This window comes from Nyctereutes procyonoides, unplaced genomic scaffold (assembly GCF_905146905.1).
Source record: "Nyctereutes procyonoides isolate TBG_1078 unplaced genomic scaffold, NYPRO_anot_genome, whole genome shotgun sequence".
NCBI lineage: Eukaryota > Metazoa > Chordata > Mammalia > Carnivora > Canidae > Nyctereutes > Nyctereutes procyonoides.
This window is the reverse complement of record NW_026575133.1, coordinates 8,414,380-8,435,656: the sequence shown is the minus strand read 5'-3', so window position 1 is coordinate 8,435,656 and position 21,277 is coordinate 8,414,380. Positions and strand designations below refer to the sequence as shown.

Here is a 21,277-nt window from a genome sequence, read left to right as displayed (position 1 = left end):
TTGAGAATATGGACGCCCCACCGTTTAGTGACACCACGTCTCTGGGCTGTCCCCCTGGATGGCTGTGGGTCTCCCCCCACCCAGAGCAGAGGCTGTGCCTCCTTGGCCCCTCTTCTTCCTCCCCAGGAAGGTTAAGGTTGGCCAGGCCTCCAGTCCCAGCATTTCTGGACACTCTTTTCTTGTTTGTTTTCTGTACTTCTAACTGGCGCCCCTGTAAGATCCCAGCCTTCTCTCTGCTCAGTGTGCTCACCATCTTTTGAGCTGCTGTGATCAGGATGCCTTGGGCCCCAACCAGTGCCTGCAGGGTTGGCTGCAGGCCTCTGTAAGGCCTGGCTGGGCCATGTGATCTCCTCGTACTCTGGGGGACTTTCTGCCAGTTCCAGCCACCCACTTCTTACTGGAGTCACTGGGTCAAGGGATTGCCACTTGGCACAGTGGGAATGGGCCAGGCGGCAGTGTGTCCTCATGGGAGCAATGCCAGGCTTTGTAGAAGAGGGTTTGCGGTCAACCTAGAATCTAGGTTCCAAGTCTGTTACTCACTAACCAGGTGACCTCAGGCAAGTCACTTTACCTTTCTGAACATCATCTTTCCTCACTTATAGAATGGAAATGTGATTGGGAGTGAAGATAGTGACCAGAGTTGTGTTCCAGATACCAAGCACCCCATTCCTATGACCATGCTTTTACCAAAGCCAGGCAAGAAGCAGGCCTTTTGTCTCCATAGTTCCAGAGCTCCTAAGGTCCCTTCTAACCCCTGGGGTGCCAAGAAAAAGCCAGTTTCAGCTTAGAGGGAGCAGGTGAGGGGAATTTGACCATGTTGGCAAGCCTTCAGCCAGCTCTCCTAAGCAGCCAAATGGGTCACTGGCTGCAAACCTCCCTGGGTTTGTAATGATGATCACAGGGCTCCTGGGCTCCTGGACACCTTTGGAATGGGCTTTGTGAGGCCAAATGCTTTGCAGATTAAATTTCCGGAGAAAGAACAGCTGAGAAATAGTCTTGAGCTTTGCAAAGCCATTTCTGTGCTATGGCAGCAAAAGGGATGTGTGTGTATATGTGTGCCTGTGCGCGTGTGTGTGTGTTTTCTCCCCTTAATAAAAGGGAGGGGATAGGCAAAGGAGGAGGATGATCCAATCCCAATCCTCCTTCTCTCCTTTAATTTGCATCAGCCAATGGGACTGCTGGTGCTGCTGTGTTTTCCAGGATGGTGCTGGTAACAGAAGGAATATGATTAGTGTTATGGAATTTCATGGTTGGGGTTGGGGGTGGCTTTTCCCCCCTTAATTAAATAAATGTTTTGAAGAGTTGCCCTGGAGAACTGCTGAAAGCAGCGGCTGATGGACGTTTTTGGTCATGTCAGACGAGGACAAGATTATCCAAGTGAGCGAGGGTGTCTCTTCCCCTTCAGCCGTGCTGCAGGCTTCCAGGGCCGTCCTGCCAGAAGGCAAGCAAGGGGCCGTAATCACAAACAGGCCGGGATCAGTTACAACCAGAAGTATTACTTTAGAGTTTTGGCTTTGATGGGGAAGAATGCAGTTCTCTTTGCCCCTCCTCCCCTGTCCTTGTCAAGTTAAACAGGATCTGTGAAAGCAATAGGTCTGGGATGTAAAGAGAGGCCAAAATTCAAGGCAGCTAGGGGACTGAGAGGCCCAGCTAGGAAGGCTCCCCCAGCCTCTGCTGATACTGGGGCAGGGCTTTGCCTGGCCTGTTTCTTCTTGGGGGAACTTCTTGGAGAAGCCCCATTTTCCCCAGAGTCTTTCTTGTCTACTGAGGGCATCCTTACCTCCATTTTGCCCACCAACCAAATGTCCTTGACCCTTCTGCATGCATAAACTGGCATTTCCTACATGTTTGCAGTGTACCTGGCACTAGGGGGAGGAGGAAGTAGGTGGGAATGTAATGAAAATAGCTTTTAAAAAAATAAACTAATGGAGCTCTCACTGATTCTAACCCTGACCCAGCCCTGCGGGGCCCGCTTCTCAACCCCCTCCCCTGTCTCAACCAGCATCTCCTAGATGAGCATCAGATCTACTCCTTCACACTTGGGGATAAATGATACTGCTCCCTGGAGTATTGACCTCATTAGGGGCGTGCTTCCCCCATCATTGGTACCAGGAGCAGAACCAGGATTGGCCAGCACCTAGACCTCCTTGCCAATAGGGCAGGATTTTAACTGACTGCTCCTTGGAGGAGAGGAAGGAAGTTGACCTCATCCTTGGGGCTTTGCTTGGGGAGAATGAGCATCAAGGGCTCCTGCCCCAGTGCCTCCCTTACAAGTGTTTAACCCCATTCTTCTGCCTCACTGCACGGCTAGACACAGACTGCCCTCCTTGGACTTCAAGGGCCTCCATTCTTGGTAAGGCCAGAGCATCTTGTCGGTGCTGTTATTGCAGCTCTTGGGAGGATTCTGTACCCGAGTGGCCTACCCTGCCTTCCATAACCCCATCTCAGCCTCCGTGGGTCCATCCCACCACCTCAAGGCCCTTGGATAAGAAACTTCATTCTAGAAGTGGTTTCCACGTTGGGGTGCCTGAATGGAGTCAGAGCCTGGTTGGGTGGGACATTCATATTCTAATCTAAGGGATAAGCCAGAGCTGGGGGGCTGGAAACAATGATATTACTTACTGGGGAGTAAAGTTCTAGCCTGCCATGGCTGAGGGTTGAGTCTCAGCTGAGATGTCTTGGGCCTGGCACTGCCAAGACTTACTTAAAGGACAGAAATCTTCATGGCCCAGCTTGACCCGCCCCCACCCCCAATTTATCTTATTCCATGTAGGCATCCCCACCTAAGAACCACTTGTAGGATGAAGTCTGTCCTCCAGGGACCCTGAAGTTGGTAGGGTGACCCCATGGAGGCTGGGAGAAGGTGGTATGGAGAGCATGCAAGATCGGTGACTTCCCAGCTTCCTACCCCATCTCTCTGCTATCAGGTACAGGGGAAGAGTGAGAAAGTATCGCTGAAGCACCTCCTCTGTGTCAGTGAGCCAGACACCTTTCTTCCTGTAATCCCCACTGCTGCCATATACAGCAGGGATCATGACTTCCATTTAGGAGAAATCTGAAGCCCAGAGAGGTCAGGAAATTTGCCAGCATTTTCCCCATACTCTCTGCTGCCTCCTGGTTAATTATCTGTGGTCCCTTGGGCCCCCAGAAGGGGCTTCATGGTGGGGGAAGATGTTTTTGGCATAGCCTTCTCCCCACCCACCCATTGAGGGCTGGGGGCAGCCAGTCTCTGGGGCTGCCCCTTCCAGAACTCCAGGCCTCCCCCCCCTCCCCCCAAGGAGAAGGGCTCGGTTTGTGTTTTCTATGTGAGAAGCCAGGACTCTGAGAGTCCCAGTGGAGGCCTCCACCAGCCGGTGGGGTGTGGGGTCACTCTGAATGTGCTTGGGGAAAGGCTGCGGGTGGTGGCCCGGCCCTCTGCATTCCTCCAAGGGCCTTACCCAAGGCGTGGGCTTGTGTCTGGTGCCTGGCCTGCAGGACCTCCCTGAGCTTTGCTCTTCCATTCCTGTGAGGGGAGAGGCCTGAATGAAAATGAGCCCATCAGGTGTACAAGCAGAGTGGGAGAGAGAGCTTCCGGGTGGGAGTGTTAGCTTCCTGGGAAATCTTGGGCAAGATATGCAACGAGCAACAAAAATCTCCTGGGCTCAGGACCCTGTGGGCACATCCTCCTAGGTGAGCCATGAATCTGGGAGGCTGGAGAAGGAAATGCCACCTCAGGGCATAACTGCACTGGACTCTAGCAGGACAGAAGGCCCCAGGCCAGAGGGATGAGTGCTGGGAAGAAGCCCACCACTAGGGATCCCTGGGTGGCACAGCGGTTTGGCGCCTGCCTTTGGCCCAGGGCGCGATCCTGGAGACCCGGGATCGAATCCCACGTCGGGCTCCCAGTGCATGGAGCCTGCTTCTCCCTCTGCCTGTGTCTCTGCCTCTCTCTATCTGTGTGACTGTCATAAATAAATAAAAATTAAAAAAAAAAAAGAAGCCCACCACTGACCCTAGAGCTGGATATGAGAAGCTACTTGAGGCTAAGGAAGCAGGAGAGGCTACAGTGTGTGGGTGGAGAAGCCAGGGAGGGATGAGGAAGTTTTCTGCCCATCTGTCATGGCATTTCATTTTCAACAACTATTTACTGAGCCCCTTCTTTGTCTGAAACACTGAGCCAGACAGAGACTTGAGAAGGTGCCAGGATGAGCAAAGCATTGGCTTTGTCTCCAGAGAGCTCTTGGTCTAGCTGGGGGAGACAGCCAACACAAACCTAAGATCAGGGTGCTTGGGGAGCACAGGGCAGGAGAAGAGAATCATAGCTAGCAGGGGTTCACGGGAACATGGCAAATATGGGGGCTTTGAAAGATGAGACCTGGGCACAGCGATCGATGGATTCGGGAGACCACACTTTTGGGGTCTGCTGAGTGTGCACCAAAAAAGCAAGATAGAAGGCGTTTCTTCCCAGGCTATGTGGAAGGCTTGTGTTCAAATTCTGCTCTGTTACTGGGTAGATAGTATGTGGCCATTTTGATACTCAGTTTCCATATCTGTAAAATGAGGATAATGTTTTGAAACCCATGTGGCTATTGGAAAGGTTGACCTAAAAAAAAAAAAAAAAAACTGAAGTGGTGTGTTCATATTCTCTTCCCTGGTAGACTGGGGTGGGCCACTGTCCAGTCCAGGCAGTGAGTTGTATTGGGGGAACAGAGATAGGAGTCCATCAGTCTCCTGAAATCACTTGGAATCACTTGGCCCATTCGCCCCCATCTCCTTACAACCTACAGACTTTTCAAAGCGTTTCCCCATCTGTTATTTCAGAGTGGCTTTCTAGGGCTAAATAGGCTAGGCAGCTTTGTTTCCATTTTTCAAAGAAGAAACTGAGTTTAAGAAGGGTAAATGGTTGGCACAAGACCTCAAAGCTTGCTAGTGGCCAAGCTTGGATTTGAACAAAAGGGCTGCATATTCTTTACCCAAGGCTCCTTCTGCAAGCTCAGTGTTTCCCAGAGAGTAGGTCCTAAAGACGTGTAGTAGACACAGCATGAAATGGCATGGGATCCCAACATGAGTAGGTTGTTAACCTTTTCTTTCACTCCACATTGGGCCAAGGGCAAAGTGTGTGTTTGGGGCTTCTGTGTTGTTAACATTGCCAATGTTGCCTGCTTGTTTCATTGTTAGAAAATCTGGCCCTAGCCTTGGTGTCTTGCTAGAGCTTGTCTTAGTATCTTACTAGAAGTCTATAATGTTTCAATGTACGTATTTTTCCACTTATCCTCTGTTTATGCCAAGGAATATTGGCTTTCCATTTTGTGTAGCATAGGAAAATGTCTTTTTGAGATACAAAAGTATTTTCATTTTTCTCTTAAAGCAGACACTAGTACAGGTACCACTCGGGTAGCTCCACCAGACTCCGGTGCTCCATAATGCCTGAGGTTCAGGAAGTGCAGTTATAGGACCCTGTGTGGGACACTCCTGGGTCCCCTCCTTCTCCCACAATCTCCTAGAGTGACACCAGTGGCTCCCAAATTCTAACTGGGAAAGGGGCTTGGAAAAGCATCAATATCAGTAGTGACTGCTCCCCACACAGTGAAGAGGAATCCACGTTGTCAGAGAGCCGTTGACGTCAGGCGGTACAGAATTTTGCAAGGCCTCTATTTAAAATTCCCCAGAAATTAAATAAGGAGGATTTGGAGGGAGGAATGCCCTAGACAAATTGTGGAGTGGGTTTGTTTTGTTTATGGAGATGGTCTTTAAAGTTGAAATTGCCCCCGTTTTATTTTTGCCCCAATTGAAGAGGGGCTGAGCTCAGCTGGAAGGGAGAGGATGATTGTCAATCTAAGACTTTCAGTTAAAGTCGACTCGGTTCTAGGGCCAAGGAGCCTCCATTGTTGGCAAAAAAGAGAAAAGGGAAAAAATATACAAATTCCTACATCTATACTTCTCTGCCACTGAAGTAAGCTAGTTTAAAAATACAGATAATTCCTCATATTTCCGTGACGGGCAGCAGCTACAGAGCGCTCCCTCAGCTCTTCCCTCCAGGCTGGAAGCACACCAGGCACACTACTAAGTGCTTTCCAGTTTTCTCTCTTTGATTTCTCTTTAGCACATGGTATGTAATATTCTCGTCTCACCAGTAAGGACACAATCTCTTTCTTCAGCTATTTTAAATGACCAAATAGCGCGATAGTCCAAGGCTGGCTTCCTAAAAATGTTGTCCATTCAACACTGTGGTAAATGGCATGACTTCCAGCAGTGCAGAGAGGTAGTGTTAAATACCTCCGTAACGGTTTGCCCTGTTCTGTCCTCTTCTAAGCCTTCTGATTTACCTCAGCTTGATGGTCCACTGTCTTTGACTCATCTCCAGTAAACCTCTCTTTGTCACAAAGTGGGGAACAGGCTATCGGCACAGCCTCTTCAGACCCAGCACAGCTCAAATTTACTACATTGTTTTGTTCTCTGTAATTTTATGGTTGGGACTGGTGGTCCTGTTTATTCATGGTGGTGTTCTGAAGTTTCCTAAACAAATTATTTTCTTGAAGTTAAAAAAAAAAAAAGGCCATTGCTTTTAAATATATATTTACTCTGTGAACCACAGTATACATAGCACAAGGATATGGCAAAAGCCCCACGTAGTGTGGAGACCTCTGAGGTTGAGAAATGCTGATCCAAAGTCACTCTCTCCTGGCATAGCCATTGGGCAAGATCTCATGCCAGAAAGCTATCAGCCTGAGTGCCCTGCCTTGCCCTGCCATGTGGGCTCAGAAAGGATGAGAGATTGGCAGCCTGGAGATGGGGCCTGAAACCACCTGTTAGCCCCCTCCTTGTGGAGGGGTGGGGGGTTGACAGGGCAAGAAGGGGGTCCAGGGAGGAGCCTTGCCCATGACTGCTGAGAAATGAGTCTGATTTGTAGACACTGATGGAATGGAGAAGAAGCAGGGAAGGAGAATGGTTTTCCTGGCTCATCTGTCAGATGGAAATTTGGGGAGCTGATGGAGCAGGTGGTATTGGTCGTCTTCTAAAAAGGAACTGGCAGCTGGAGTCATTCTTAAAGGGAACTGTGATTGCTGTCCTGGGAGTCAGACCCAGGTGCTAATCCTGCCACTTGGGTAAGGCACCCAGTCCAGCCTAAGATTTCACAGACCTGGAGACAGAGGGCTTACTGAACTCACAATCCCCCCAAACTCCAGGACCTTTCCCATCCTTGCCATCAAGTAGGGACACCTGAACTACCCACCTGCCCGGGGACACGCTCAGTTGGTACCTAATATTTTATCATAGCTGTGAATAACAGCCTCCATTCATTCCAGAAAGTTCACGCAGTAAATTATAAGATGATAAGATCGGAGGCCCTCTGGTCTATCTACCCCTTTTCATCTTGTTGCTGTTGACCTGTCATTACCAGCTGTTCAGACCTTTGTGGTGGGGGTGGGGGGTGGGGGTAGGTAGCTCCTGATCCTGGCACAGCTTTCAGTATATGAGATGGTGCCACCTGTTCAGCCCCGCTGTCCTCATCTTGGGACTGATTAAAACATCCAGCAGGACAGGCTCCCAATAGAACACCCGCCAAGTTGTAACCAGCAAGTCATCACATGTTCTTTGGAAGTGGTCAGCTCTCAGCCATGAATCTCTCAGTGCAGTCCTGCCGCCCCCAGAGGGGGTCATGAGAGCCCCAAGGCCTGAATGGCTAAGCTCTGACACATCCCAGACCCACCAGGCCAGCAGGTCAATCCTTATCAGAATCCAGCGTGGCTGGCCCCCTTCCTTCCTGTTGTGTCTTTCTGCTCAGCCCTGGCTGGGGAATGCTCAGCACCCCCTTGCAGGCTCTCCAGCCATCCCTCAAGGAGTCCATGTTCCAATCAATCTTGAGGTTGCCCATCCCTACTGTGGAATTCACCTTCTTTGGGAGTTGGCACCTTTGTCCGTGCTGTGCCCTTTCGCCTTGCTCCCATGTCTATGTCTTCCAGGACCCCCTGATGGTGGCCTGGCAGGCTCTCTGTCAGGGGCTCTCTGGTCCCTGTCTCACCACCAGTGAATGAGACCTTATGGAGGTCAGCCACTCAGTGCCACCTCCATCCTCACCTTGGGTCCATTTGCTCACCACCCTCCCAGTCAGCACTTTCCAGGGTGGGTACCCTGCTGCCTGAGAGAAAATGCCAGGCCATGGACAACAGTCCAGCAGACTCCCTTCCCATCTTGAGCTGGCCTCGCAATGCTGTGTCCTCTCAATCTGTTTCCACTTATCTCTTTCTCTTGCCTGGGACATCAGGGGAACATCCCTTCTGTTACCCTGAGCATTATGTCAGGCATCCACCTGGGAGGCTTCAACCTTCCTGACTACATTCTTAGAAGCTCAGTCTCAGGATTACTCTGCCCTGCTGTTCCTGGAAGGACTTGGTGCCATCTTGTATTCTCTACTTCACCCAACCCCCCACCCCCACCCATGTCGAGCACAGAACCAGACCCAGCTTTCAGTAGAGACTTCCCAAGGTCAAGGGCCAATGACAGTGATACCAAGAGACTCTCTCCTTGAGACTCCAGACACCCAAGACCCACCTGCCTCCCAGCCCTAGCACTAGTCATTAGGGAGCACTGAGGTCATGGTTCCTTCCTTAAAAATCCCTGCTGCTTACACTTCAACTTTAATAATAGCTCTTTGATGTACTTCACTAGGAACCAGGCACTATTCTGAACACTTTTTTTTTAAGATTTTATTTATTTATTCATGAGAGAGACAGAGAGGCAGAGTAATAAGCAGAGGGAGAAGCAGGCTCCCATGGGGAGCCCAATGCAGGACTCGATCCTAGGACTCCAGGAACACACCCTGAGCCCAAAGCAGATGCTCAACCACTGAGCCACCCAGGTGCCCCCTAATTTGAACACTTCTTGTAGGTTACCCCCTGTACCCCTTAGAGCACTGGGAGATAGAAGTACTACTATAGATCCATTTTACAGATGAGGAGATTGAGGCAGTTGCCCAAATTCAAACAGCTAGTTAGCAGCAGAGCTGGGACTGAAACCCAGGCAACCTGGCTCTAGAGTCCTTGGCGTAACCTGCTGGCCTGGTGGGTCTGGGATGTGTCAGAGTCCTTGTGCGCCCTGCCTGCCTGCGAATGTTCAGTAGTCTGGCTGTCTCCTGGGTGCTTCAGCCTTAGGGGCTCATCCAGTGAGGTGGGCAGGCAGGAACCGAGTTGGGGGAGGGGTGGCAGCAGCCCAGTGCTTGATGCCTTCTTGCTTCCACGGAGCCTTCCAAACTGACGTAGCAGCCTGTGCTAATGGTCTTGGAATCCAGGCCTCAGGCGCCCAGGGAAGGTTCTGGTGGCCTAAGAGTTCCATCTGGGGGAAGGGAAGGCCATAGGCAGCAGAGCAGGGATAGGTACCAGAGGTGGAACAAGAAGAATGGGTCAGGCAGGAAGGCGGGGGCTGTGGGGTGTACTGGGAGAGAGTTGGGGAGCCCTTACCCGCTCCTGTTTGCTTTGGACCAAGGAGGCCACGTGCTGTTAGCTGGAGTGTGTCTTGGCAAGAGGCCTCAGTGACAGAGCCTTCTGGCCAGGGGAGGCCTGGCCGAGGGTGGGCTGCCTTTCGTTGTTCTTAAAGGCGCAGCATGGTTATGGGCGGCCAGCCTTTCCAGTGTCCCTGGTGCCTCTCAGGTAGAAATCTCAGATCTGCCCCAAGGTCATGGGAAAGGGGTCAGGCCAGGTCCAGGGCAGAAGCAGACCCTGAGGACCCAGCTTTGTGCCAGGTGCAGTGTGGCCAGGTGGGCAGCACAGTCCCATGTGCCTGGCCAGGCCCCCTTCAGCACCCTTCCCCTTCTCACCACCAACCCCTGCTCTCATTCAGTGCTCACAGATCCTCGCAGTGTCCCCTCCTCCAAACCACTGCAAGGGAGGAACTCGGGAAGACTGGGAGGGAGCACCCCTCAGATCAGCCAGAGCACACTGTGACTGGAGGCAGGTATTGGAGGCCTGGGCTGTGCCTCCCTAGCTGTCCCCAGCTCCTTCCTCTACCCACCCCACCCCCCAACCAGGCTGCGTGTCCACCCTGCCTGCCTACACGCCACAGACGCTCAGCCCTGCATGAGCCTGTGTCAGACCCTTCGAAGGACCCCGGGGAAGGGGAAAGACAAAGGCAAGGCCCAGAAGGAACCTAAAACCTGCTGGGCTCTCCCAGACTCCAAACCCAGAATCTCATCCTGCCTGTTCCCCTCTGGGGGGAGCTCGGGCCTCTCCTGCTGGCCTCAGCGCTGGTATGCTGGCTGTACTTGTGCCCATTCTGTGTGCTGCGCAGTGGGGAGGGAGGGAAGAGTGCCTGAGGCCTGTGTGTGCTCTATGGTGTCCCCACGCCTGGAACACCCGGCATATACCAGGTGCTTGTTTAGCACTTGGTTATGGAGATGCCATATGTCCCTGAGGTTGGGCAGCGCTACAGGCAGATCATATCATCCTGGTATGACGATGCCCTAGGGAAGCCGGTCCTGCTCCAGGTCACCAGCTGGGACATGGTAAAGCCAGGATCCAAACCTAGATCTTATGGTAAAGCCAGGATCCAAACCTAGATCTTGGAAGAGGAGCTAAGAAGTGCCCATGGGCTGAATCCTGAATGGGGCGGGCAGGGCCTGGAGTTGTGGGGCGCAGTCAGGGAAGGCCTGTGGAGAATAACATAGAACAGAGGGAACTTCAGAGGGAGAGGAAGGAACAGGGTCCCCCTCCCCCACCAGCTGTTTTGTCCGAGGCTGAGCTGTGACCTCAGAAGACTTTATTAACGTCCTAATTGTGTGCAGCTGGCCTCCTCTGGCCTAATGAGCTCATTATCCTCTGTCATTAAGGAGGCCATTGTGGCCTGGTCACCCGGGGGATAGCAGTGGCCTGGGAGTGCCCATCACTTCCTGCCGGGCTGGCCAGGCTCAGCCCCCTCTTGGGGAGGTTGAGGCCCCCAGCCCCTGGCCCAGGTCCTCCCATCCCCTTCTTCTGTCTGTTCCCACCTCTGCCTCTGTCTCTCTCTCTGTGTCTCTCTGTTTACCCACCACTCTTTCCATCCCTCCCCCAGTGCCAGCATTGTCAAGCCCCAGTTAGAGTCCATTTTAGAGGGCTGTGAAACTGGCCCAACCTCTGAAGATAGTGCTCAGCCCGGAAATAGAGAGGATCGGACTTCTGGGCCTGAGGTTTTCCCTCTTGGGGCCGGGGATCCCCTTCCCTGCCCTGGGCTGGAGGGGCTGGCCGGGCTGCGCCAGTGTGGCCTTCTCCCCACTCAGCCCCTGGGCCATCATGAAGCGGGTTCTTACGGCCACGAATGGGGTCAGCCACTATGACAGTGCTATTGCTGTTCTTTCTGGTCCCTTGCCCTCTGGAGAGGGCTGGTCCTGGCCTGTCGGCCAGCCTGGCTAAATGACATGCTTCTGGCGCTGTGGGGACGTAGTGCTCACAGAAGGGACCACCAGGCTGGGGCAGCATTCAGGGGACTGGCCAGCTCCAGATTCTCCCAGACAGCTTCTCCAGTCTGGGGATTTCGCTCTTCAGCGCACCCAGTGCCCCCCCGCGAAGGAAGGCTTCTCCTGCACATCCAGTGTGTGGGGGCTCCCTTCTCAGGGTCCCTCTGCAGCAGTCCGTGGTTTCCCACGCTTATGGTAGCCCCTCTCCTGCCCCCTGCTGGGGTTGTGGGGTGTATGTCAGCATAAAGGTATCCCGGGTAGGAAGACCTGCTGGAGCCTGGCTGCCTGGCTGGAGTCTGGGGTATACTGAGCAGTCTCCGGGCCAGGCCCCTTGAGGGTTCTCTACCATCTCCTATTCCACCAAGTTCTCTGTTCCCCACCTCACTCCAAAAAAGAGCATCTTCCTCTCTGCCTGGAAACAAGGGTTGACTTCTCTGGGAAAGGTCAGGCTGGCAGCCAGGAGCCATCCCCATCTGAGCACAGCTAGGGCCACTTCCTCAGTCCAGTGAGAAGTCCTTTCATGAAACATCACTAAATGTCCTCTCCCAAGAACAAAGGCTGAGAGGGTGGGAGAGGAAAGCTAACACAGGCCAGCTTGGAGTGTGGACCCATCTTCCTGGGGACATGGAAGAGGCAGAGGTGACTCTGCTGGTCCCTGGGCAGCCGTGAGTGCTGGCCTCCTCCCCTTCCACACCCTGTGGCTTCAGTCCCTCAGCAAAGCTCCTAGCTTCTGTTCAGCGGGCACCTGCTGTGCCAGACCCTGTGCGTTGTCCTGCCTTCTCCATCCTCACACTGGCCGCCCAGGCAGAGCACAGTCCTACCATTTTACAGATGAAGCCTCTTACAGGCTCAGTCCCTGTCCTGAGGCCACAGAGCATGGGAGTGGCAGGAATGAGATTCATACTCAGATCTTCGGCTCCAGCACTTAGGCTCTGTGCCTCAGTTTCCTTATCTGCCTGGCTGCCTACTGCCAGCTCAGTTCTGCCTTTGAGACAGAGCAGACATGGTACTTACAGTCTCAACAAGATGAATTCTCCAAGTGCATGAGCCACTGTGAGTTGTGGGGTTGATGCTCTGGACACCGTCAGGATTTGGAGATCAGTTAGGGAGGGCTCACCGATGTGGTAGGACAGGAGACAGGAAGCTATAGGACCTCTATCCTGGGGGACCGTGTGAGCAGAAGGACGGGAGCCAGGCTGAGAACAACCCTGACACATGTGGAGCAAGGAGGGAAACCCCAGAGACAGCTCCCCTCTGGCCCCATTTCCCACCATGCTTGCAACCACGAATTTTGTCAGCTAAGGAAAGAGCAAAAGACAGCCTTTTTCGTTCTTTTGGAACCCCTGAAGGCAGTCCCCAAACTTCTCAGATTAACTACATGGGAACACACATGGTCTTTTCATCAAGGTATATTGAGTATTTCTTGATCTACTTACTCTGGACAGAGACACCACCTGGCCACCCATGGGTGCTGTTAGTCTGGGGGGGATACCAAACAACTACCGCTATGTTAGTAAAACAGCCCAAGGTTTTTGACTTCCAACTCTGTGTTAGGCCCCAAACTAAGCTACTTATATCTCATTTATCCACTTCAACAACCTTAGGAGGTAAGCACCATTAATTATCCCCATATCAGGGAGGGGAGACTGAGGCTCAGAAAAGTTTACTGTTTTGCCCAAGGTCACACAGGAAGTAGCAAGCCAGGACCTGAATTTGTGTCTTTCTGACCCTAGATCCCTAATTATTACCCTCTACTTCCAGAGGACCCTCACCTGTGCGCAGTGGGGAGTACACACAGCCCTACATTTCTGTTCATTGTGTACACACACGAATCACACGATCAGGGACACAGACATAGAAGTACATGTGTGACATACCAGCATTCAGGGACACGCATTCCCAAGGCATCACCTCTGCCCTTGTGCAGACACCAGATAAATTCCTTATCTACTTCTGTGGTGGTTAACAATATGATTCCTGGAGCCTGACTGCCTGGGTTTGAGGTCCATCTCTGCCTCTTCATAATCACGATCTTGGCCTCAATTTCCTCATCTGTAAAGTGGGGATGATGATGACAGTAACACTTCACAAGATTCTTGAAGATTAAATGACATATGTAAAGTTAGTGCCTGACCATAATCATCCTCCCGTATAACAAATGCACACACCTACATAGATATGTACATGGGCATAACCCATCTCCCATGTACTCAAAACTACAAAGCCTTGTCCACATCTACCCCATATGCAGCCCACACACCCTAAATCTCTGTGGAAAGGGGGACGCATGGGGACTGGAGGTGAGCCCGGGAGCCCCGTGGGGCTAGTTCAGGCTCTAATTGCTCCTCAGTGGAGCAGCAGGGACTTTGGTCAGGAGCCCCAGTTACGGCAACTGACGTCTGAGCTGCTGGCATCTGGGAGAGGCTTGTCAGCAACTGTGGGTGGGCACAGGCCCATGAGCCTCCCCCAGAGGCGTAACTGTGTGACTCATGCCAGGGATCCTGGGAGGTCTGCATGGAGCCTTGGATGGCCCTATGCCCACCTGGGTGGTGTTTGAGCCTTTCCTTTGCTTGATGGAGGTGCCCGCAGCCGAGTCAGCAACAGGCTCTTCTCTACAGGGCCTTAGGCAGGAGAGACCTGAGACTGGAACCGTTCAACTTAGCTTTGCACATTTCAGGACTGGAACATTTTGGGGCCTAGGCCATTGTTCTCAGAGTTGTCAGGAACCCTGGCTCCTGGGGGAAAGGAGGGAGCAGGATGCACAAGGAAGGCTTCGCAGAGGGTGAAATAAGGGGTGGGGAAGACAGGACCACCTGCAGAAAAGAGACCTGAGCCTTAGGATTATGAGGCCTTGGAAAAGGCTTATGCAGTATGGCCACAGGGGGAGAGGGAGAAAACAGGAGGTGAGTAGGCTGTTGGACTCACTTCATACCGGATGAGGATACAAACTAGCTCAGATGGGGCTGATGGAGAAAATCTCCCCTCTCCCACCCCCCACCTCAGCCCTCCTGGTGCCCACAGAGGGGCTTGCCTCCTTTGCCTCTACTAAGGGTGACTTTAGAGCCCAAATTCCAGAAATAGAAGGCTTAGAAGACATTGACTATGACCATCCAGGAGGCCACCAAGTTGCCTGCCTTCCTGGGAAGTCATAGGCTCACACAAAGGAAGAAGGGAATATTCTCCCAGTGGAGACAGAGTGATTGTTCCAGAAGGTGGAGTTGGCAGTGGCACACCTTGGTATAGAGAAAGAGGCTGGGAGGGGCTGGGCATGGAGGGATCTTGGCAAATCCTCACCAAGCACATGTTTCCAAGTTCCACTGTTCCTGGGCACATCCCTATTTTTTCCAGTGACTGGAAGATCCCTGGCTCCAGCCCAGGCCCATCCCGGGGAAGCCCTCTCCTGGGAAGCAGAGCTCCCCTTTGAGGGCAGGCCTTCAGGGTACTTCTTGGCCTACAGGAGTTTGGCCTGGCTTACTGGGGTGGTGGGGGGGTATGTTGTGGAACTGGGGTGGTCAGGTTGGTGAGGATCTGGAGGTATGGGAACCAAAACATGTGTGCTTTTGGCATTGGGGCCTGGACCTGGGGGTCGTGTGGGAGCCTCAGCCTTCAAGACTCTCCCAAAAGTGACTCCAGGTTGGGAATTATGATGACTGTGCTCTGGGACTCTTGGGGGTTATCCTGGCGAGTGGAAATTTGAGGAGGTACCAGTTTCCGAGAATGGCTCAGAGGGCTCCGTCCTCACCTTCTGAGGTCTCTGGCAGGTGCCCAGAGAACTTGAATTTTGTCTCTGGATTTGACTCACAGTGGTGGACCTTCAGTCATGAACCTTGGTGGTTGTTGGGCAGAGATGGCATTAGTGAGGACCCCTGGTTCCCGGTGATGGAAACTGGCTCCTGCTTAGTTAAACAGCAAGGAAGGCCACTGGATCACTGTAATTAGGGAATCCAACAGGGTGGTCTAGCTTTAGCCCACCTGGAATTTGGAGCTTGAACAATGTTAATCAGGACTGACTCTCCATCTCTGGACTTTGCTGCTGCTTTACTGACTGAACTCTCAGGTCATCTCTTCTCACATACCCCCACAATTCCTGGTTTACGTGGGACTTAGCATTCAGATTGCCAAAGCACCCGTGTCAGTTCTTGAGACCACCCTGGAACCGTTACAGTGTCTAGGGAGAAGACCAATCAGTCAGAAAGTGGTTGGCTGGGTATACCCACTCCTGTGGTCAAGGACACAGAGCCACCTTCATGGTGGAAAGCCTTATGAGATGGGGAGCCCTGTTCCATGACCTCTGGTCAGGCTCGGTGGAAGAGCTCCTCGGGGTGGTGCTTCTTCGCAGAGACTGCTGGGATTCCAGAGAGTGCTCCCCCAGAAGCCTAGAGAAGGGGAAAAGACCCCTGTGAGTCCATGCCTTCTGATTCCTTTGGGGCCTCCGTCAGCCATAGCCTTGTAGGCAGCCACACCTGTATTGCCTGGGTTCTGGGAGAATAGTGCTGTTCCGGAGAGCCCCTGTCAGTGGCCCATGATGTATAAGTGGCTGCGATGGCCTACCCCATCCCACTCTGGGGGAAGACAGACTCTGGCCGAAGGAAGGGAATGGAAGGGAGGAAGGCATCCACCCTGGGTTCCAGAGGGACAGTGAGCCAGAGGCCTGGGCCTTGAAATTCCAGACTGCTCGTCCAAGCAATATAGGTCTAGAGCAAAATTGAGCTTAAGAACAGAGGTTCTCTGAATGCTTCCTGCCCCCACACATACATACATAGAGTCCCCCTTCAGAGTGGTCCGCTTGTTACTGATGAACCTGCCCTGACACATCCTAGTCACTCAGATCCGTAGTTTACCTTAGGGCTCACTCGTGGTGCTTGTGGACAAGCGTGTAATGATGTGTGCCCATCATTACGGTATCATACAGATGTTACCGTGTCTCATGGGCTTTGCAGAGCTGCAGGCAGAGTGTTGTGGAACTGTGGGGAGGGTGGGTGCGGTGGGCATTCAAGACAAGATCATGGGCTGTCTGCTGTCCCAGGCCTGTCACCCAGAGCAGTAGGGACCTAGCAGGAGACCAGGAGGTAAGGTAGCTCCAGATGCCGAGGTCCTATGCGATTGTGGCACTGCTTTCCTCACCCCTCCCCATCATCACAGCAGCCCTCACGCCACCTCCCGTACCTCCCACTATCCCCCCTTCTCGAGCAGCCACTCCCTGCCATAGGCAGGGATGGCTTCTCAGTGCTGCTGGGGGAGAAGCCCAGGACCTCTTGACAGGGAACAGTCCATATTTGGAAATGGTGAGCTCAGTCACGGACAGAAAAGAGAACCAGTGCCAGATTGCTTTGGGGGCAGAGAAGGATCGGAACGGGATGGGGGCAAAGACAAGATCTTGTGAAGTGTAGCTTCTAAGAAGAAACTGAGGGCAGTGTAGCCCCAATACCCAGGTGCTCAGAGTGCTTTGCTCAGTCAACTTTTGTTTAAATGAAAAATGAATGAACCAATGAACGAGAAAGAAAATGAGTGAGCTTTTGTCATCAGTCCATGGCCGTCAAGTGTGCGGTGCCCACTTAGTGTAATTGACGTATCAACACAGCTAAGGGCAGCCATGAGCGGCGCCCAGGGGCAAATGCCACTGACTCTTGATGGGGAGGGGGCACAGTGGCCGTCAGAAGGTCACAGTGAGGCATTCATCTCTGGATACCTCTGAAAGCAGGGAAAGCCAACCCCCCAGCCAAACCAGCAGTCCTGCTGGGTTTCAGGGACCCTAAGTGGCCTCTGTGTTCATCCAGAGCTTCCCGGGCCTTTCCTACAAGCTGATCTGCACACAGTTGGTATATCCTTGTTTGAATTTCATTGTCAAATTTTGTCATCAAGCATTTGGGTGAGTGTGGGCCAGTGTCCATCGGGCCCTCCTCTGCAGGAGCATGTTGGCTTCTGAGTATGGCGCAGGCTTCTTGAGGCTAGATGTGAGCCGGGCGTCTGCCACGTGCCAGGCTGTCTGGCTCTATGCCCTGTCCCCTCTCTTGTCTCCACCCCTCTTGGGAGCTCATGACCACATTCTTTCTTATCTCCTCTGCAGGCTGGTGGTTCGTGAGCACCTCGGAGGAGCAGGGCTGGGTCCCTGCCACCTACCTGGAGGCCCAGAATGGTACTCGGGATGACTCCGACATCAACACCTCTAAGACTGGGGAAGGTAAGGACCTCCAGGTTCAAGGGGAGGGGCAGTAATGAGGCATGTGCAGGGAGCAGGCTGCCTCCGGATCCTTGGGGATTGGTGCCCACCCCATCCCTGGCCCTTGGAGTGAACCCAGTTCTTTTGGAGGTAGCTTTCCCACTCTTCTCCCTAAAACCATCAGAACTCCTAAAGAGAGTTGGGCCATGTCCTAGCCCCTTCCCTTGGGACCCCATCTCACTGAAGCCAACCCACGATCTCACCTCCCTTTCCAAGCCTGTCCCTCCTGGCCCTACATGGGGCTCAGGTTAGAGGGGACATTTTCCAGGAGTGTGGATCTCAGACTTTGGCAGCTTTGGGGCAGAGACTGGAGAGAACAGTCTTAGAGCAAGACCATAAAGCTCTCTTTCCCCCATAAAAGCCCTCAGTTCCCTGGGGAACCCCACAGAGACCACCACTTTTGTCTTCCCGACCCCACACCGTGCTCTCTGCTGCAGGGATGACTCCAAGGGGTTGCATGCACGCAGCTTCTGCTGTGCCTGTCTGCTCAGAGGCTTCTACTCTGGGTGTCTGTTATCCCAGCCAGCAGTGTGGACACACAGAACAGGTCTGAGTCATTTCTCAGAGTAGCAGAAACCATGAGGTGGCCCTTCCACCACTGGCACCTTTGATCATCTCTAGCCTGGTGAGGTTTTTCTGGTGTTTTCTCATTGCATTTCAAAGAACCTGATCCCCGCCCGGTGGCACTCCCCACCCCCGGTGGCCAGCACTGGCCTGGTCAGCCTATGTGTGGACTCAGATATTCGCCAGAGCAGGCCGCTTGAAGCCCAGTGAGTCTCAGCCACCCCCAGTTCCTGGCTGCCTGCTCCTAATAACTGCCAAACCCGCCATGTCCTGGCAGGAATGTTTGCCCTAACGGTCAGTAGGGATGGTCCAAATGGGCACATCTGAGAGCCAGGGGGATGGAGGCCTGTCACCCGGGCTCAGGCCACCTCCAGCTCCACCCTCCACACACACACCCTCCATTCCCTGCTGCTCCGGCCAAAATAAGCAGTCTGCAAGGCAAGCGCCAGCTCCCTATTCATCCTTCCCCTAAATGTCGGTTACTGGATGGGTGGTTGAAGCCCCGCCCTTCCTCCCATGTAAATGCTTTATTTCAGCTCTGTGACCAGTGCCACGGCCCCCACAGTGCCTGACAGATTTCCAGGAATTAGGCTCCATCAGGAAGGGTTTGCATGTTCAGACCGGGTGCTCTGTCCTTCCTGGCTGCTCCCTGGTCCTGGAGCTGAGCCTGCTCCCAGTCTCACCTCTGGCTCTGCTGTACCCCTGCAGTGGTGGAGAATATTAGTGCCTGAGCTCCTCCTACCCACTTCCACATTCTGGGGTCATCCCAGGGTCTCTGGGAAATAACTGTCCCTAGAGCATAGAGAGGTCTTATTCACTCTACAGGTGTGTGACCTTTAGCAACATGCTTGTCCTTGTAAAGCTTGAGCCTCAGTCAGCTTCTGTGGCCTGGTGGCCTTATGCCCTATGCCTGTCCAGGATGCATTTTGCTTGTAAGCAACTCTGAGAGGGTGTGTGTGTGTGTGTGGAATCAGAGTCCCGCCTGAAAAGGATATGCCAGGAATGTTTGAGCAGAGCCATCAGGAGATGGAGGACAGGACACTTGAGTGGGCAGGAAGGAACGGGAGATGTGTGTGTGCATAGGTGCCTGCCTGGTTTGAAGAGAGCTTTGCAGAGAGCCAACAGTAGCAAGTTGTAAAGGATTTTGACCTTGATGCAGCAAGAATCAGGCAGCCAGTGCAGGTTCTGCATTCAGAAGTATTTGCCTGTGTGTGGATGTGCACTCAGGGTGACCTTTTTTAAAATAGATTCCTCAGCATGCTTTTGATAGGACCAGTGTGCCAGTACCCCTGGCAGCATTTGAGCAGCTATGAATTTCATCCTCACATCTTGGGCATCTCTACCCTGCTCGACAGGGGGACTCCAGGGCTCAGTGTCCCAGCCCAAGGCCCTAGCATCAGCATCCACCGGTCTCTCTGTCCCCACAGCCATATGGCTAAGAGATTAGCCTATCCTGCTCCCCTCTCTGGCCATCTCTACTCCAAACCTGTTACCGTCCCATCATAGGTCCCTGAGTCCTATGGACAGGATTGGAAGCCTTCATCCCATGAAATCTTCCCTAGTGACTCATGTTTCATTGCTTTGAAAAGAAGAGATCATCAGCTGTTTTGGTTTATTTCTATTACCAGACATCCTGGCATATGCTCGTATTCCTCCGAAATGTTAACGGTAGGAGGTAGGAGGGGTGGGGTGGAGGTTGAAGAGAGAGGAGAGGGGAATCAAGCCCAGCACTGGCAAGTTGCCTTAGTGAAGCACTGGATCCATTGCCTTTCAGAGGCCCAGAGAGGTATCACCGCCACAGAGCCCGCGGGTCAGTTTGTGGCAGAGGCAAAACTGGAAGCTGAGTCTCTGCCTGCACCCCTGTGCCCTGGAGCCTTTGCTGGTGGGTTTGCATCAGTATCAGCTCCTTGCCAGGGCCTTTTCCCTTGTTGGTGGGCTAAGGGGTGCAGGGACAAGGGGGAAGGACATTGTCAGGCCAAGAGTCTGGGCTCCAGAGCCAGATCACCTAGATCTGTGTGCTTCCCCAACACTTAGGCGTGTCATCCGAGGATTTCTGAACACCTATGCCTCTAGTTTATATCCCATTTCCTACATGGGGATGGTGCCAACAGAACAAGGCTTTCTCGAGGCTTCAGTGAGACGGTCCTCGTACCTAGTTGAAACTATGGGGACACGGCCTGGGCATCAGCCGAAGCTCCTCTGCCCCCAGGGAAACCACAGGATGCAATCACCCGGCGTGGGGGGGGGGGGCGGGGGGGGGTGTCAGCTGTCAGAGTCCTTCCCAGCCTGGCCTCACACAGGACCTCGTTTGTTCTCCAAAGAACGTGTTCAATCCCTTATCCCCTCTCATGCCAGGGCAGGTGGTGTCAGCCCCTATGACAGATGAGAGAACAGGTGACAGAGTATGGTGACACAGTAACCAGGCAGGGAGGCCTCACCTGAATCCAAACCTCCAACCTCGTGTCCAGGCCTCCTGCTTACAAGAAGCGGGTCAAACAAGACAGCCTTCCTCCCTCAAGAAAAGCAAATACTTCCCAGAAGGCTTTGCAGGGCTTGGCTCAAGGTTGTCTGGACAGCTTTCCCTTGACTCCAACTGCTGGCCTCCCTCCCCCAGACTTCGGCAACCTGCTACCCAGATTCTGCAGAGCCGGGAGGTGGGGGCCGCTTGCTACCCTGCCGCCCCCGCCCAGTGTGTGTTCCACCTGGGAACAGAAGAAGGCTGAGGGCTTCTGGAGCTGGGCCATGGCACCCAGCGGAGCAGTGCAGGATGCCACCCCAGAGAGGATGGGCTACACAGAAGGGGTCTGTAGCACTGAAAAGCTGTGGCAGGTCTCCCACTGTTGCAGAGACAATGGGCAGTGTGCCGTGAAGGAGCAGAGGGCCTATGGCATCCATCCCCATGTACACTTCACCCAGCACCATTTCCTAGTCACCTGCCGGGCCCTGTGTGAGGTCCGGGGGCCACCTGGAGGGCTGTCCTCATTCCAGGCTGGGGCCAAGGATCCTCTTCACCTCTCAGGTGCTAGGAGGCAGAGTTCTCAGTCCCTTCTGGGCCCCAAGGTATAACCCGTAAGATGTGGCTTTGGTGG

At 53.3% G+C, this 21,277-nt stretch overlaps 1 protein-coding gene across 4 annotated transcripts in view; it reads left to right on the top strand.

Moving 5' to 3' along the window:
• Positions 1-21,277, top strand: part of SH3PXD2A (SH3 and PX domains 2A) — a 236,149-nt gene that overhangs the window by 190,354 nt on the left and 24,518 nt on the right. For all 4 annotated transcript variants that reach the window (XM_055345889.1, XM_055345892.1, XM_055345890.1 and 1 more), the window contains one exon: positions 17,472-17,585. In XM_055345889.1, the coding sequence (XP_055201864.1) occupies positions 17,472-17,585 (114 nt within the window). The remainder of the gene's footprint in view (positions 1-17,471; positions 17,586-21,277) is intronic.